The sequence below is a fragment of the Lagopus muta genome, chromosome 8 (genome assembly GCF_023343835.1).
Source record: "Lagopus muta isolate bLagMut1 chromosome 8, bLagMut1 primary, whole genome shotgun sequence".
In the NCBI taxonomy this organism is placed as follows: Eukaryota; Metazoa; Chordata; class Aves; order Galliformes; family Phasianidae; genus Lagopus; species Lagopus muta.
In genome coordinates, this window is record NC_064440.1 from 17,104,023 (window position 1) to 17,123,234 (window position 19,212).

Sequence of the window (19,212 nt, forward strand, 5' to 3'; positions counted from 1 at the left end):
ACTGTCAAAGGGAAATCCTTATGCCAATAAGCTATTGCTATTCATGGAAACAAATGAAAATGTGATTTGGAGAATAGTATTACAGTAAGCTTCATGAATCATTGTCCAGCTCAGCTGAAAGATGAGTACTACAGTGTTATGAAGACTATGGTATTAAGTGAAAGGATTTTGGTAAGAATTTTGGTAAGAATATGTGGCTAATCATCACGTATATCTTTTCAACTCAAATACTCTGTTGGGTACTATATCCTGCATTTCAAATTAGGAAGTCATTTAATTATATCCTCAAAAATCTTTTTCACAGGCATTTGAAGATATATACATAGAGCAACGTAAAACTATCAAGACCATGCTGGAATATGCTGACAAAGTTTTTACTTACATCTTCATTCTGGAAATGCTTTTAAAATGGGTGGCTTATGGCTTTCAAACCTATTTCACTAACGCATGGTGCTGGCTGGACTTCCTGATTGTTGATGTATGTATTCTTTTCCATATCATGTACCACAAGCTCTAAAAATCACAGGATTATGTGTTTAGATAAACATACTGCTCTAGCCAAAGGAAGTTCTGTTTTAAAATTGCTGTTGTGATTTGCTTTATAATTCTGTTTGGAAAAGAAAAATTATACAGATGTACTTCTTATTCTAGATATTTTTTTTCTGATATTCTGTAGTTTTATGAAGTTATTGAGCTTTATTGAAAGTATGCTTTTTTGGTAATTCTGCTGTATGGAATGGATGTTGCTGATCTTCATGAGTTTTAACTCTATGTGGAATTTGAGTATTTGAAAGCAATTGATTTGAAAGTTTCTAACTTTCTACTGCTTTAGTGTGTATCCTATCACTTAGTGTGATGAAGGAAAAATACTGCTAGGAACTCTCAGTACTACTCAGTACTTTTGTGCTTTTAACTGTATCACACATGCAACCTTAAACAGTCACTTAGAGAGCTATAGCTGAGCTCCCTTGAAATGGGTACTCCAGAGATTTTCAAAATGCTGCACCACCAAGCAGATCACATTTTCTGAAGGACCTAGTGCACAGAGTATTGTAATTTCAAGTCTTAACTGCCAAACAGTGTATGCATATTACTGGGTAGCAAAAAATGGAAGACTACAGATCTTTAGCCATGTAGCAGACATCCATTTCCCTTCCATCCTCAATATCCTGACTACATCTGTCTGTGCTAAAAGGACATCACTCAGTTCTGCATGTGAAATTCCCATAGAATGCAAGGTAAGAGCGTGTCTTGACTCTCTTGTTCACTTGTTCTGATCAGCAGCAGAATTCTGTAGAAACCACTGCATACCTCCCTAGTATTACAGTATGATAGACCAAGAAGTGTTTATTACACAGAGCTTGGCAAACATTCTAATTTTATATCCATACCATCCCTAGAGATCCTATGCTAAAATATGTCTAGGTGCCATGTTAGAATGCTGTGGTTGAGTAAACCCCTGTGAAATATTTAATGGCATAAGATTATGTAAATCATCAATCAGTAGTGTTCTACAGAGGCTTCGTACTTTACATTGTCACTCTATGTTCACTGTATTTATCAAAATTATTCAATTCTTATTTGATAATCTCTGGTTTAGTTACTGCAGTGAACTTTATGAATATCTTTCTGAGATTTTCATGGGAATCTTTCTCTATAGCAATTGTTTGCATGGAAAAAAAAAAAAAACAACAACAAAACAAAACAAAACCAAAACCACAACAATTTCCAGAGTATTTTTTTCAAGTGTTACGTTGGAGGAGTGAAATAACTAAGCAAAGAGGTTAATGTGGAAATGACAGAAATGAGAGAACAGGAAGGCCGAAAGAGGCATTAAATTACAGTAGATGTTAAAAATTTTCTTTACTGGGACCATTCCTTCCAAATGGTCTACTATAAATACATTTTTAAGGATTACTGATGAAAGGTAATTGTATTATTTATTTTACAGCTATTCTGTTTTATTTAATCATCTGTCTGCAGACCAGACCAGCGTTACACAAGTCAAAATTGATGAAGTTGTTAAAGGATTCACAGGGAATGTAATGAAGTGTGGATATGCCTAACAGTGAAGTTCCCTACCATTATCTAACAGTTGGTTATCAGTTTTGATTAGTCTTGCTAAATCTGAGCAGCACTGGTAGCTACAGCTGTTGTATAAGATTTTCTAGACACTAGAAATTTACGTTTGACCAAAGGCCAGGTCTGAATGTAGTTTTTGAGAGCTTTTACATTCTCAAGTTCTGAAGATAACATGGAAAGTCTTGTCCTAAATTGAGCATTCCAATTCACCCAACTTCTGCAAATTTTCTTTTTGCATGCGACTTCATTTTTCATTAAATACCACCAAATATTGGCTGGTTTATATGAATTTAGAAGACATTTGTATACCATTCTACAAAGATGATTTCATCAACAGGTACCTAGGATATACTTTTATTCTGCTTTGTCTGACTTAAAAACTTTCTGCATTACAGAAGGATTCCTAGAGAAAGAGGTCTACCCTTGAATCTTCTTTGAAGTTCAGGGCACATGTCATCCCACCATATGTATCAAAGGATATACAAGATGAATGAGCACTATTGCCTTTCTGTTTTTGTGTAGGTCTCTTTGGTTAGCTTAACAGCTAATGCCTTGGGCTACTCAGAACTTGGTGCGATTAAATCCCTTAGGACACTAAGAGCTTTGAGACCTCTGAGAGCCTTGTCGCGATTTGAAGGGATGAGGGTAAGAAAAAATGAAAGAATTTGAAATAATGCATGCATACACAGAAGCAATGCATGCAGAATAATCAATGACAAATCCATGCAAAAATGCTGCACCATCATCTTATATATTTTACATTTATCACTAACATATAAGCAAAAGACTTCATCTGCTTATATGAATTCATGTGTTATTGCACACATTGTAACATTTATTTAAGTTTGCTGGCCTTTCAGCAAATTTCATGTTTTCCTGAAGGCCCAAGGGTTTATCAACTGCATGGATCTCTGGAATTTTACTACATGACTGAATTTATCCTATGTGATTAAATCCTCTTACAGCTGAAATAGTTTAAAAAAAATCAACGTTTCCTCATAAAAGTATGAGCACATATACATATATATGCATACATGTGTTTTCCTACAAGTATAGAATGTCATATCCATAGTCCATCAAAAATCTTTTAACATACTATTATGAAAATATTAATTGGCAATTTCTGTTACAAATTAAAAGCTTTGTTATGAATCCATATGTAAGAAAATTGGCAGTGATAAAATGCCTTCACTCCTGCAGAGTAGATGACTATTGCATTCTACTTGAAACAGCATTTGTAGCACGCTGAAGATGGAGCTGATGTTTTCTTTTATGATTTCTGGCTTAAACTGATTGTTTACTGCTTTCTGTATTGACTTTAAAATGTTGATTGTAATCTGCAGAGCACTAAGAAGGCTGAAAACATATGGGAAGACATTTTTGCTGACAGAGCTGGATAAGTTTGAGAAGTTACTATCTACAGTAGTTACTGCTGTAACAGTTACCAAAGCTGAGACCCTGATTTGCCCTAATTGGCTCTCAGTGTATTTTAGTGTGAAGTCAGATTAGTGATTAGTTCAAATCATTTCTTCAGTATACTGGAATGGACAAAGACCTTACATATTCTGCTATGACATGAAAACTCTAGAAATGTTTCTCTTATAGGCAGTAGTCAACAACTGGAGATAAAAGCCACAAGATGTCTGACATATTCATTCAGGGTCTATATGTCTAACTGGATCACATAGCTATAAGTCTAATCAGCAAATGTACCTGAGTTGAAAACTTATTGATGAATTAAAAAGGGTCCTTGTGTGATCTACCTGCTGTGATCACTGATCTTTGAGACCTTGGTTTAAAAGCTTATCAGTAAATTTTTAAGTCAACTACAGCTTCTTGATTTTCTAGAGAAAATGTGATGGAAATCAAAAGACTTCCAACTAAAAAGGAAATAGGTTTTGATATTCAAGTGGAAAATACCATGTACTTGCCTCCAACAAATTTCTGAATCTCACAGATGCTTTCTTGGTGGGCTGTCCAGCCACTCTACATTTGCTTTGGTACTCTACCACATCTGTTCTTAAAAATTCCACTGTGATAAGTTACAGGAAAGGCCTGTTAAAATTACATAAAAAAACTTTTCACACAAAATTTTTGCCATGCTTTAAAAAGTATTTTGCCTTATTCTTAGTAAATGTAGATTTCTACCCTGCTTAGTAATTAAGTTTAATTTTTCTTTTTTTTTTTTTCTGAAATTTAGTCTGCACAACACTACCATTTTAAGAGAGCCCTCATCAGAATATGAATTCTCATAGATTTCCTCAGCGTAATGTGTTTTTTTTCCTATAGCATTTTTGAACAAGTTAGAATGCCTGTGTTCTAAGTAGCTACCCGTGCGTAGGTCGCTCTGAAAGTAATACCTCCTATTTATTTCCATGTAAACTACAAGAGATACAAATAGCACAATAAGTCTATTTGATGGAGCATATTCTCAGCTACAAACACTGTTTATCAGCGTAGTCACTAAGATTGGCTATGCATTTTTGCCACTGATGAACAAGAGCCTGCATGCCGCACTTGTAGAAATCTGCATGGCCATCTGGAACATGGCTTGTCTAACATCCACTGTTTGGTCTCCATAAACATTCAAGAAGCATTAATGAATGTCAGTGGCTGCAATGTTTTCCTTACACAGGAATACAGTGACACCCCTTTGCTTCATCCGCACTTCCACATGAGACTTCACATCATTTTGTCAAACTGCCCCTCTGCTGCCATCTGTCATACGGCAACTGCATGTACTGGAATATTAGTGGGAAGGTTCAGCCTATACTGCCATAAACCCAACATCTGCCCCTGATGTTGTGGGGCGGCATAATAAAATAAGAGGCATTACTTTCAGAACAACCGCTGTATTCTCTCTTCTGAACTGAAAAAAAAATATTTGTTTTGAAAATTGCAAAGAAAGTAAAGTTTTCATAGTTCTTTATCTTCTGTGTTTAGGTTAAAATAGGCACGATTCGGGATTTTCAGTTAAAAAAAAAAAATCCTTCAGAACTATGCTGAGAAAAATGTCAACATTTGGGATGTTTTATCAAATTTATCAGGGCCTGTGTAAAATATCTTTCTAAAAAACACATTAATTGTTGCTTTTTAATCAGAACGATTAGCAAAAAAATTGAGAACGCAATTTTGTGTAGCAAATTCCTGAAGTGGAAATTTAGTGTGGAAAGAAAAAAAAGTAGTGCATTTTGTAAAGATTTGGGAGTTATTTTCCATCTCATAAATTTCATGTTGATGCTTTGCCTACTGATTTGATCTGGATCTGCTGACTGTATCTCTTAGTAAATCATCTGAATAAGAAGGAGATCTATGACTTTAGGAATAGATATAATAATAAGTAGTGCATGAAGTTAACTTTAGAATAAAAATAGACATGTTTTTGTTATTTAAGCAATTAACTATTGGAATAACATTTTTATGGATATAAAGAATTTTGGATTATTTAAAAAATCCTCAGTCTTAAGGTTTTAAAGCTAAGTAGCTCAAGTTGGCGAAGGAATTAATTACAAAATGATTTTAAGATCTGATACCTGGAAATTCAAGATATCTCTTCATAATATATTAATTTCTTTGAACTGAAAATATAACGCTATAGTATGGTGTACATATTTTCATGGGCACTTAAAATTACTTCCACTGAGCACAAGATGTGGAGCTTCTGGAACGGGTACAGAGATGATCTGAGGACTAAAGCACCTCTCCTACAAAGGCAGGCTGAGACAGTTAAACTTTGAGAAAAGGCCCAGGGTAGACCAGATACTGGCTTTCAAAATACTTAAAGGGAGCTTATAAGCAGGAAGGAAATCAACTTCTTTTTATACAGAAAGTGATAGGACAAGACACGAAAAATTTAGACTAAATGTCAGGGGGAAATTTTTCACTCATATGGTGGTGAGATGCTAGAATAAGCTGCACAGATAAGCTGTGGATGTTCCATCCCTGGAGGATGGTTGGATATGGCCAGGTTGGATATGGCCCTGGACAACATGATCTGGTGCTTGATTTAGTTGTTGGCAACCCTGCCTGCAGCAGAGGGCTTGGAAGTAGATGATCTTTGAGGTTGTTCCAACCTAGGCCATTCTATGGTTTTATTCTATGACTATAGTTCCTATATAGATACAAGAAATTCTTTTCTATGTATCTAAAAGTTTTAATCCACTGTAGTATTCTCTAGGATCATGGTTTGTTGTGCCTACCCAAATTAATAATTAATAGAAAATATTCCTCTATTTCTAATTAATGGTAGCATGTGATGTTTCCACTGCATCTTCCCATCACTCTTGATAATGGAAATAAGTTTTAATTTGCATGTGAAGCTTCAGGAAACTGGACTGTGGGAGTTGAGAATTACAGTGAGACATGATCTGTCTGTTCTGTCCTGAGTGCTGTCACTCACTGCTATATAGTGCTAGGCCCATACTACTTTGTTTATTTATTTATTTATTTATTTAAATAAGCAATGGATGCTCTTAAATCTCTTTTTAATTATTTCTTTTTTTTTCTTTTCACTTATCCTCCTTTCTTGTGCCCCTACTTTCAATGCTAGCCTGGAGCTATCTAGAAGCTTTTCTCATAATACTCAAAATTATATTTTGAGTATCTTCAAATGATACATATTTTAACCTGGTTCTGCTATAGCTTCAGGACTCAGACAATACCAGAGAAAGTATGTCGCTTGTGAAATTTAGCAGTAATAGAAAGAATAACATGACTTGACCTGCAAAGTAGAACGAGGAACAGCATTCTCAGGTGTAATGAGACTGAAAACTAGAAAACAAATATCTTCATTATCTATCTCTTTATATTTCAATATTTATTTTTAATAAACAATACTTCTACAGCTAAAGATTCTAATTATATTTTTAATTGTATTTTTTAGGAATAATTGAGATAACCTTAAATAAAAATAATATTTTCTTAGCTAATAGATTTTTGGAAAATGTTACAGAATTGGAAGAAAATCTATAGCTGTTCATTATTCCCATCAGACTTCCAGTTTTAATCAATAACTTCCTAGATCTCCAATTCAAATTAATTCAACATTATTATTAAGGTAATAGTTTCTTTATGTAGGCCTGCTTCTCACAGCCCTGCAAAGGCACATCATTGACAAATCTATGGATACAAGTCAGCATAAGAGAGCACTGCTGAAATAGTGAGAATAGATTAATCGTTGATCTCTTCCCTGCTCATGAGTGATAAAATGCTGTATTGTTGTTGCTTACTGATTTATAATAAATATTGCTAAGCATATTTTATTATGTTTAACAGATTATTTTGATTATTAAAATGTCCCTGTTGGAGATAAATATTTATTGCAATACGTGACTTAAAGTTTGTGGCAAAAAAAAAAAAACAAAGTTCAAGAGGCATGGGAGAGTTCATCCAATGTTCTGTGCCTTAATGGAATCAGAGAATAGCTTATGTTAATTCTAATTTGTTCCAGCATCTAAATTTAACATAACGTGAGTTTAATTGATGTCATAGGAAATTTATAATGTTGTCCAAAGTGTGGATTACCTCAAAGAGGTATTATTTTGACATAAAAGGAGCTCTGAAAGTCAAAGAGGTATTTCTTCTTTTCTTCAGGCCGTGTCTACTATATGTTGTACAGGATGGTAGATCTTCACCTACTGTAACATTTGAAGGTTTTCAGTCATATAAAATAGATATGAATGAAAGTTGATTTGCTTAGATGACTAATTTTGCAAGTAATGAATTCTGTGAAACCCATGAAACATAAATATAAACATAAGGCCAGCATTTTTTACAATTAGAAACAGAGTAATGTACTATCAGATCTGTTGTAGTACCGATGTCATATAACCTGAGTCAGTCATCTATAATCACATCTATGTAATACCTCATATCCTGCATTTTTTAGAAACAAAATCTGTGTTAGATTCTATGGAACTGATTCAGGTTTTTTTTGGAAAAGTGGACAGAGTTGTTCCATAGTTATTACAAAAAAGCTTAAGACCAAAGCTACCTGATTTAGGAGTTCATCAATTTCAGCATTAAATAAATTAAGTCTACTTTAAGTCTTATCTGCTGCTTTCACAACCAGCATTTTTGTGTTCAGATAGCCTGCTGTTTGAACATGGCTGCTTTTCTGCTTTTATATATAGCCATCCAAATGAACATGGATACATCTCCCAGTTTTATTTAAAAGTCTTAAAATTACTTTCAAGTAAAAACGTGCTCAATAACATTGATTAGGACTGTTTATCCAATAAAAACATTGATTAGGATTGTTTATCCAATAAAAATGTGATAGAGAAAATTTTTTTTGTGCTTGATGCAATCAGTCGTTAGAAATATTACAGATAGAATTTTGTAGACATATATTAAGTACATATTTTTAAAATTATTGATTAATGCTCTTTGTTTTTAAAGTTCATTTTATATTTTCTTCTTTTTTTTCCCATTACTTAAAGCTTCCATTTGCTTCTGTTTGTATGGTTTTCCTTCTAATTATGCTGATACTTTATCTTTCTTCAAAATTTGTATAGTATTATAATCCAAAAGTATAATACAGATTAATACTGAATTGAAACAGAGAGGTACATTTAAGTCAGTCTAATGAAGATAGTAGTGTTTGTGTTCTTACACTGTATCTGGTTTCATTTGTACACCAGGTGGTTGTAAATGCCCTCTTAGGAGCAATTCCATCCATTATGAATGTGCTTCTTGTTTGCCTTATATTCTGGCTGATCTTCAGTATCATGGGCGTAAATCTATTTGCTGGAAAATTTTACTACTGTGTTAACACTACAACTGATGAGAGATTTGATATCAGCCAAATCAACAATTACAGCCAATGTGAGGAGCTCATTAAAAACAATGAAACTGCCAGATGGAAGAATGTGAAAGTTAACTTTGATAATGTAGGCCTTGGTTACCTTTCTTTACTTCAAGTGGTAAGTCTCCACTCCTGAATGTCTATTTCTCTTTTTATATCTCTGTGGTTTACTTCTAACAGAAAAAGTTATTTCTATTCTCTTCTTTCAGGTAGAAATACTTTTCCTTGCTTCTTTGTTTGGCATTATGCCTATAAAAATCCTTAAGTAAATTGTGGAGTATGTGTTTTAAAAATATATACATATATATGTGTGCATATACGTGCGTCTGTGTGGAAAACTGTAAGCAGAAGTGGATTTTTAACATATATAGAGTGGTTTTTTTTGTTTTTTTTTTTAACCTTTCTTCAAATATATATCAGCCTTGCATCTCGTTTCTTCCGATTAGAGACCACCCTTGCTTTTCTGTTTGATTACGTATTATAGTATGATTCTACTTGTTGGACATTGAGCTTGGTTTTAAAAGAGATGAACTTGCAGGGGCATATGTGAAAGTTTGGTACTTTCAGAATTCTCACAGCAGAGATAAAGATCTCTTATCTTAAAGATAACTTTTAATGATATATTCCTGTTTGTAAAGTCTCTCTAAAATTGTATTTACATATAATTAAAATTCTTACTATATTTTACAAGGTTCTAACTTAAAACTGCTGTAGAAAACATGCTTCCCAAGATACTTTGTCAGCAATTTTAAGAATCCTGTGAATTCATATGTTCCAAATTAAATATATTTCTCTTATCTTTCTGATTATTAGCATTTAAATATGTTCTTTAGATTTGGGATCACCCATGCTTATACAGTGCAGTGCATTTTAGGGAGGTCCTTCGTCATAAATACAAGCTATTTCTTCCTGGCTGTATTATTTCTAATTAGTGTTAATTAATCATGACAAATTTGTTGTCATGTACACAGGATAAATAGTTATTCCTGATCCAGAGAGGTATTCATTTCTGTGAGCTGTAAAGTCAAATAAATTTGAATTCTTGCTCAAAAATTCTGTGGTATATCACCTCAACAGTTTATAAGAGTCATCCATTAGAGCCAAGAACTGGGGATAACTCTTATGTGTGGATAAGTCTGTGACACTACATAAATAATACCAATGTAGAGGCTGTAGGGACTAACATAAGAAAAACAAGCAATTAAATTTACCCAGGATGTGTTGAATCTATATCAAGTATACCTACTTTGCTCATACACAGAAAATTATTTATATCGTGTGTTACTCATTATATATAAAAGTTCTTAATTTAATACAGGTTGTGTCCTTTATAGTCAAACATTACAATTTGCTTGTGATTCCCATATATGAATAAAACGTACAATGTTTTACTGCCTATTAATATTACACTGAGCTGGTGTTTTGGATTAAATTTTTAAACGTGGTTAGTCTTTAGCTCTTAAATGTTTCTGACAAGCCGTTTCCCAGAAAAAGCGTGAGGTAAACACCAGTGTTCTGTTTATAGGCTACATTTAAAGGATGGATGGATATCATGTATGCTGCTGTGGATTCTCGTAATGTAAGTATACTCCCTCAATTCCATCAGTTTGACTGTATGAGCTGTAAGACTTAAGAACATAACTTTAACACCATCTTTTAGAAATAACAGTAAAAGCGAGAGAACAAGGAGTTATTGCAGTTTTATAGTTAGAGAAAATTGAAGACATAGGAAAAATACAAGAGACATAAAAAAACAGAGGAGCAGTCCTAAAAGATCCAAATTCTCTGTGGTGCAGTTGGACCAAAATTCCTTAATTCCGCAGCGGACTGAACTGTTGCCATGAAATGCCTTTTCCTCCTCTCATTGTGTGTATTGAGGTTTTAATTACATTTGGAAACAGGCATGGATACACAGCTTAGAGATTATGGTTTGTACCACTAATCTTTTTTTAAAGGTGAGATTTTCACTATCTTCTGCAAACAGCCTGATTTTTCTTCAGGGCACAGTTTCTATTCTTAACTTGGCCTGCGAATTTTCATACTGTTTTGTCTTCCCCTTCCTTCCTTGGTGCAAATTGTGCTCTAATTGTAAGTAAACAACTAAATAAACTATAGTGGTGAAACTCCAAGTTTTTTGTAAGCTACACTCACAGCAGGAGATCTGTTATAATATAATAAATGTGCACAGCTGTACCAAAAAAACATGCTCACTCTAAACATTGTTTGGATGCCTTTCTTTAGCCTACCGAGGCCACTGCAAAGATCATGTGCTGTAACCTGCATTGGTCAGGTTTTTGAGTTAAAACTCAGGTTAAAATTAGGGTAGATTGCAGTGAGATGTAAAACAGTAGGAAAAGAAGTTGTACAAAATTAATATGTAACAAATAGTAAAATGCAGGGAAGCTTACTTAGTGCCTGTAGTAGTGAAGCTCTACAAGCCTACACTGGTGGCTTCTCACAAGATACGCTAAGATCTTCACAGCTTTAAAAGTTGATGTTTCTGGTTGTGTACAGATTCAGATGGATGGTAATCCTAGTTTTAAAAAAATTGTGACTTCAATATTTACATAATATAGTGAGTAAGAGTTTTGGAAAATGAAGTATCAAGTTCAGTAGCAAAGTCTTTTGTCAAGAATATTACTTTATAAATACTCAGCAGCTATTCAGCTCTATGTCCACATTTAAACTAAGGCTTAGTGTCTATGCCTTTCTGCAGGTTTTGGATCAGCCTAAGTATGAAGATAACCTATACATGTATCTTTACTTTGTCATCTTTATAATCTTTGGATCATTCTTTACCTTGAACCTTTTCATTGGTGTCATCATAGACAATTTCAACCAACAGAAAAAAAAGATAAGTATTTCATCGTTACTCAGAAAAGAAAGCTAACCTTTCTTTTTGTGATCCTTTTGGTCCACAAACAATAACTTTATTTTCTTTTCAGGCTTCATTTTAAGATAAGTTAACCCACTTTGCATATTAAATACATAAAGTTGATATAAAGCAGTACAGTTTGTCTTGATAAATGTTGTTTGACAGACAAGTGACACCAGAAGTCTTTCCATGGTTAGTGAAATATTCAATACTAATGTAAAGATGTGGATTTCAGATTGGAATCTTTAACAAGATTATAAAAAAAAATATCACTGAAATACTTAAATGCAGCTATAAAACCTCTTAGTTGTGTAATTGTCAAATCTCTGAGCTCAGCAGCCTAGATTTCTGAGCTGTAATAGTAAGTATTTTAATAAATTTATTTGTCCTCCCTTTAGTCATCTTATTTTGTCAACACTGCCTCAAAAGGCAGCAGTGTTTCAGCAACAAAACTGAATTAAATTGTCTGGAAGGACAATGAACTGGTGGAAATGCTGCTGGAGTCATATATTGAAATTTGTTGAGATGGAGAGAAATTGGCTTTTTTTTTCCTTCTCAATCCATGTAATAGTTCCAGGATCTTCTGCTCCAAGTCCTGCATTTGTGGTTAGAAAATAAAAGTTGTGAGATTTAATTGCATGACTAACTTCTCATCTTCCTTTGGTATCATAGAAGTCAATTCTAATATTTTGCCAAAATTTACTCAAAAGGAAAAACAAGAGCACAGGATTGGAATGTTTTGTTCATTCGTGTCTCCATAATAACTTCAGCAGAACAAAGAAAAAGCACTTCTCCTTCCTGAAGGTTCTTATTACCTGTATCACCCAAATGAAAACAAGAAATCTATCATTTAAAGTTCAAGAATCTTTCAAAAAATATCCTAAACTTTGAAAGTGACATTTATAAAGCAATTTTTTTGTTACTCATATACTAATAATCAAGATAAACGGGAACTTAGATGTCTATTCTAATTTTCCCACAGATTAGAATGAGAGTGATTATTATTAATATGTATTCCTGTTTATAAGTAATCAATAGAAATATGTGATTTTAACCAGTTTTTGTCTCTTCGCTTTACTTTGGAGGTCAAGATATTTTTATGACAGAAGAACAGAAGAAATACTACAATGCAATGAAAAAGTTGGGTTCAAAGAAACCACAGAAGCCTATACCACGACCAGCAGTAAGAATAAAAACCTTCTCTTTTTACGTTTTACGTTTATTTAAGAACTGTTTTGGATATGTCTTAGACTGAATTAAGTTGTAACCTGAAACAAACAAACAAAAAGATATAAAAAAATCTTATTCATCTGAAATACAGAATATTTATCTTTTGTAGCCTCAACATGAAGCACTCTTAACCTTTCCTTTTTTCCCCTTCATTTTCTCTTTACAAATGGCAGTGACATTATATGTGACATTTTTTCAAAACAAAGAAAAAGACTAAAACAATGAACTCTGACAATATATTTGTCAAAATATGTGAAAGTTTTAGGGCATAGGCCTTTTCAGTCATCAAGGAAGACTGGAAGCAAGTTACAATATTATTGCCTGAAAAAAAACATCCTTTTACCTCTCACATTCACTCCTGCTGCACAATCCATGCAATTTTTTTTCCTCCAGCTCTCCCGTGGCACTTCAGAGCAAAGTTTAGATGGTGCAGTGATTCCAGCTCTGCAGTTCTACTTTGGACTGTGGAACCAGCTGAGATGCCCTCTCAGCCATCAGTAAATTCTCTATAGCTCAAAATGCAAGGTGTAGTAAAGGTTATTTTGGTAACATGAAGAACACTGAACTTGGGCTTGAAATTTTTCTGTGTTTCCTTAAGATTTAGGATAAATGAAGTGCTGTTAACTCTGAGCCTCTTTACGCTTCTTTTTTTTTTTTTCCCCAACTTTTGCCAGGTTAAGACTTCATTTAATATTGTGACACAAAATCTTACAGTGAACTTGTTTGAGATAGAAAATTGACCTTTGCAACTTTAAAAACTACCATGAGTATTTTGAAATCTGTTAATGCTTATAGACATAGTATTTGCATTTCTGATTGATTTGTGTTTACATGTGCAAACTGGAAAATTCATACAAATGGAAGACTATGGAAGACATGAAATCCCCTTACATGCTAGATTTAATTAATTTGTAGAAATTTGGAAAAAAAGAAAGAAATTTTACCCCATGCATAACGTAATGCAACTTTGTTTGTTTTTGTTTTTTTTTTTTCCTTCCCAGAACAAATTCCAAGGCATGGTCTTTGACTTTGTAACAAAACAAGCATTTGATATCAGTATCATGATACTTATCTGCCTTAACATGGTCACAATGATGGTAGAAACAGATGACCAGAGTGAAGACATGGAAAACATTTTATATTGGATTAACCTTGTGTTTATTGTGCTTTTCACTGGAGAATTTGTCTTGAAATTGATTTCACTTCGCCATTACTACTTCACCATCGGCTGGAATATTTTTGATTTTGTAGTTGTCATTCTTTCCATAGTAGGTAAGAACAACTCATTTTCATGAAATGGCTAATTCTGGGGAAACTGAAATATAATAGTATCATTGACTAATATGACTTGTTTTTCAACAGGAATGTTTTTAGCTGAGATGATTGAGAAATATTTTGTGTCCCCTACTTTGTTCCGAGTCATCCGACTTGCCAGAATAGGTCGCATCCTGCGTCTCATTAAAGGCGCAAAGGGAATCCGCACTCTGCTTTTTGCTCTGATGATGTCTCTTCCTGCTTTGTTCAACATTGGCCTGCTGCTCTTCTTGGTCATGTTTATCTATGCCATATTTGGCATGTCCAACTTTGCCTACGTTAAGAGGGAAGTTGGAATTGATGACATGTTCAACTTTGAAACATTTGGCAACAGCATGATCTGCCTATTTCAAATTACCACATCTGCTGGCTGGGATGGCTTGTTAGCCCCAATTCTTAACAGTGGGGAGCCGGACTGTGACCCTCATAAAGATCACCCAGGGAGCTCTGTTAAAGGCGACTGTGGCAACCCTTCGGTTGGGATTTTCTTCTTTGTCAGCTACATCATCATATCCTTTCTGGTGGTGGTGAACATGTACATTGCTGTCATTCTGGAGAACTTCAGTGTTGCAACTGAAGAAAGTGCTGAGCCCTTGAGCGAGGATGACTTTGAGATGTTCTATGAAGTCTGGGAGAAGTTTGATCCAGATGCAACACAATTCATAGAGTTCAGTAAACTATCAGATTTTGCAGCTTCGTTAGATCCTCCTCTTCTCATAGCAAAACCAAACAAGGTCCAGCTGATTGCAATGGATCTGCCCATGGTAAGCGGTGACAGAATTCACTGCCTCGACATCCTGTTTGCTTTCACAAAGCGTGTGTTAGGGGAAAGTGGGGAGATGGATGCCCTCAGAATACAGATGGAAGACCGATTTATGGCAGCCAATCCTTCCAAAGTCTCCTATGAACCAATCACAACCACATTAAAACGGAAACAGGAGGAGGTATCTGCTGTTGTTATTCAACGTGCTTTCAGGCGTCACCTTTTAAGGCAGAAAGTCAAAAAAGTTTCATGTATATTTAATCAGGATAAAGGTAAAGATGAGGATGATCTGCCCATGAAAGAAGATATGATTATGGATAAACTAAATGAGAACTCCACTCCAGAGAAAACAGATATGACCCCATCCACAACCTCCCCACCATCCTATGATAGTGTAACAAAGCCAGACAAGGATAAATATGAAAAAGACAAATCAGAAAAAGAAGATAAAGGTAAAGACAGCAGGGAAAGTAAAAAGTAACACATAATTCTGTTTGCGATAAACTGTTTACAGCCTAAGAAAATATGTATTTGTGTCCACAGGACTCCTGTAGGAGGTACATGCCAAACTGACAGTTTTTACATATATAAATATATATATAATTACATATATATATATAAAGAAGGTCAGTGCCTATAACAAGACAGTGACCCCTCGTCATCAAACTGCAACTCTGTAAAACAGGGTAACATCTTGACAGGAGGTTGTTGTTTTTATTACCAGCTGACACTGCTGAAGAGAAGATAAAATGGCCAATCAGACTGTAGGGACTGGTTTTAAAAAAGGTGCGGACCTAGGAATCTCTGTGTTTAACGTAAAACACTCAGTACAAAAATTGTATCCACTGTTTGCATTTCAACAGCCACATCTGCCATATTTTTACAAAAATCAGTGTTGGTGAACTTATCATTTTTTAATTCACAGGTTGTTTACTATTATATGTGACTATTTTTGTAAATGGGTTTTATGTTGGGGAAGGGGGTACGAGAACCAGGTGTTCTACTCTCGGATTCTCTATATGTACAGACAGAAGTGATCTGCATGAAGGCATGCTGCACTTGTAGTTCATGCATGGAAAAACATGACGTCGCACAAAGCAGCAGAGTCTGACTACTTCCATGTTTCAGGATGGCTCTATATTTTGAGGTGCTTAAAAACAGTATACATCCAGTATCTCATCCAGAAAGATCTTAATGTGCCTGTAAATTCCCATAGTCTACAAGAATAGAACAGATGTTTTATTTTTTCATAAGTCACTTAAGTGTAGTTGAATGAAATCTGCATACAAAATTTAGTGAGAGACTTGGAGTCCATTTTTAAGTATTCTTCTGTAAAAAAAAATTTTACCTGAACTTGGGAAATTGAATTTACCAAACCCCACAAAACTTAAGGATTATGAAGTTGTTCTGCCTCACCCTGCAGTATCGTTTAGCCATCTTCTGCTCTCAGCAAGGTTGACGTTGTATGTATTGATTAAAAAAGTACCGTCTATGTAAATAGTTATTTTATCCTGTGGTGCATGTTTGAGCAAACAAATAATGACCCATGCACAATATTTATTGCATCAAATATGTACCACAATAAGTGTAGTTTGCAAGCTTTCAAGAACTAAGATGAAATATTCTGTACCATAATAGATAGTTTGGAAGCTATCACTGATGCATGTTTATCTTGCCTTTGCTGCTGTAATTTTATTCCTTCCACTGTTAAAAGTTGAATATGGGAAGCCATATCTCAGTGGTTAAGTGAAACAAATTGTTCAGTCAGACATCATTCCTTCATGACATCAAGCAATAGTTTGCAGCTACTCAAGAGCTTCTTGCTTTGCATTCTAAAATGTTAAGTGAGTACTGTACGGTGTATAGTCGGACTGTACAGGATTTGTTGCAAACTGCTGAATCTGATGAAATACATGGATAGAATTTTCTAAGAAAATATAAATATTGTAAAAATATCATTTTATTTTTTTTTTCAGTGTTTTGTATATATAATAAGAAATTATAATTATCTTCAGGTTGATGTCACCGTCACTTTTGTTACTTTCTATCCATAGCACTTTTTAATTGAAGAACTTCACAAAATAAGAAACAAAGGAGAGGATGGGGTAGCTTTAGGTTTCTGCTTTTTTATTAGTACTGTATTTTTGCACATATTTTAATGTGAAGTTTCAAACTGAGTCCAAAATGCACTTGCTTCCAAATAGGTATAACTTGTAATTGAAATGTGGTGGGGAAGGTTTGTTTAAAATTCTAGCACTGCCTGCATCAGAAGTTTCAAGGTAGTCTTTTTATTCATGAAATCTTTACCAGTGTTTGTTTACATAGACTATTCTTATTCTTGTTGATTCATGCTGCACTAGAACTGTTCTAAATATAATATGGGATCCACAATATGTTTCTTTTTTCCACAGGAATTGAATAGCAAACTTGTATAACTGATCACATCAGGACATTTTGTGTTTCTTACACAAGCAAAAATTCGATGTTGACTCCTCCTTTTACAAAAAATTATTGACTTGTGTGTCAGTGAACTGCATGCAGGAAAATGCTATACCATAAAGACCAGTAAACCACATTACAGTTGAGCCAAAAGAATAAAGATTTCATTTTTTATTGTATTCAATTGTTCTGTCTTTGTTTTCATCACTACCAACTATGGCTATCAAGAGGTGCTGCGACAATAAGATATGAGTATGTAAAAGTTAAAAGTCAGAAATACTGATTAAAACTATTTTAATAACAACGCTGTGGAAAGTAAAAGGTTGAAGCTGTATGCTTTCAGAAAGATCTCTAATATGATTTGCACTTTGACTCACTGGCTTATTAATCCTTTCAAATCTGTTCTAGGATAGGATGACATTATGTGCCTGATATGTTAAACCCTTTTTTATGTCAGGTGTTCTGAGAGAACTAGGAAAACAGATGTTAAAGGAACCAGCGACCGACACTGCAGAACAGTATGTATCATTTCAGTGATATTCCATGTATTTCAGTCATATTTTACATTTGAAGTCAGTAAGTATCTTTGCATTATAAGGAAGATCTTGTTTTGTAAATAGTTATAGTTTGTTCTTTCACTTCAAGGCAGGTTAGGGTGGAAGCCAGCAGAAGCTTCACTTGAACTTCTGGTGAAGGACAAAATTCATAACCTTTTTTTAAATCTTAGGGTGCTGAATGGAATTAGAATGAATAAAAATACTATAATGTGATGTTTCTATGGTGAATTTATACATGGTGCTGCCAAGGAGCTGGCGTACATACTGGGTGTTGAGCACGTGCTTGTGGGAGCACCGGTATGGGGATGTAGGAGGCAGGCATTAAACAGATGGGGTGGCAATGGAATTGAGGAAAAAAAGTGCATTGATGGCATCAGTCTTGTCATGCAGATTTCCTCATTGTGTCTCAGCTTTATGGAATCCATCAAGAGATTGGATCCATCAAGATGAGAAGAGGAATAAATGGCTTTTAACTGCTTTGTGTATACAAAAATAATGCTAGCTTGTTTAAACTTTTCCTATCTGAGGGACTTTTTTGTAAGTTCAAGTGATAGGATATCAGAAGAAATAGTACTTTCCCATCCACCTACTGCTGTTACTTGGACAGAAATGTGAAGTTCATATGAGACTTAAATTTTCTTAATTTCCATTTGCCATTATAACTTTTTTTTGTTACTAACAGTTTTGGAAAATAATTTTCCAAATGATTGGGCAGGTCCTCTCCAGCTGGCGGTGTCGCACATACTTTGTTCTTTTTATCACTAAGAGCGCAACTGTGGGATAAGTAACAATAAGGTATTTGATTGCTTTTTTTCTTTAATGGAGAAGCAAGGCATGGGATAATTAAATTGCTCAAGGTCTCATAAAGTTACTCACCAGAAAAAGCTTTTGGAGTTTGAACTGGTTTTGGAAACTAATCTCAGTTGTTTGCAGCCAGTCCCATGATGTGAATTCTTACAATCCGAAGAAGAGTTCAAATTTGGCATTAAAACACTAGTGACACATTTATAAGGAAAAAAATAACAGTTACCTGACAATTCCTAAGTGCTTGGTCATTTATTTGCAATTGCTCTTGTTTTAAGAATGTGTGCCTTGGATCAAGGTCTTTATAACCAGACTACCCATGGAGCCTGTACAGAAACAGAGC

General features: G+C 34.4%; 1 protein-coding gene across 8 annotated transcripts in view; it reads left to right on the top strand.

Annotated features, from left to right (window-relative positions):
* Positions 1-17,768, top strand: part of LOC125696695 (sodium channel protein type 2 subunit alpha) — a 73,470-nt gene extending 55,702 nt beyond the window's left edge. For 4 of the 8 annotated variants that reach the window (XM_048952719.1, XM_048952722.1, XM_048952723.1 and 1 more), the window contains exons 20-27: positions 305-478; positions 2,605-2,727; positions 8,724-9,005; positions 10,413-10,466; positions 11,604-11,741; positions 12,841-12,945; positions 13,994-14,264; positions 14,355-17,765. In XM_048952719.1, coding sequence (XP_048808676.1) covers positions 305-478; positions 2,605-2,727; positions 8,724-9,005; positions 10,413-10,466; positions 11,604-11,741; positions 12,841-12,945; positions 13,994-14,264; positions 14,355-15,550 — 2,343 coding nt within the window. In that variant the 3' untranslated portion in view covers positions 15,551-17,765. Of the gene's footprint in view, positions 1-304; positions 479-2,604; positions 2,728-8,723; positions 9,006-10,412; positions 10,467-11,603; positions 11,742-12,840; positions 12,946-13,993; positions 14,265-14,354 lie in introns of all 8 variants that reach the window. The other 4 variants (XM_048952720.1, XM_048952726.1, XM_048952724.1 and 1 more) reach the window with 4 other exon arrangements.
* Positions 17,769-19,212: the final 1,444 nt, after the last annotated feature.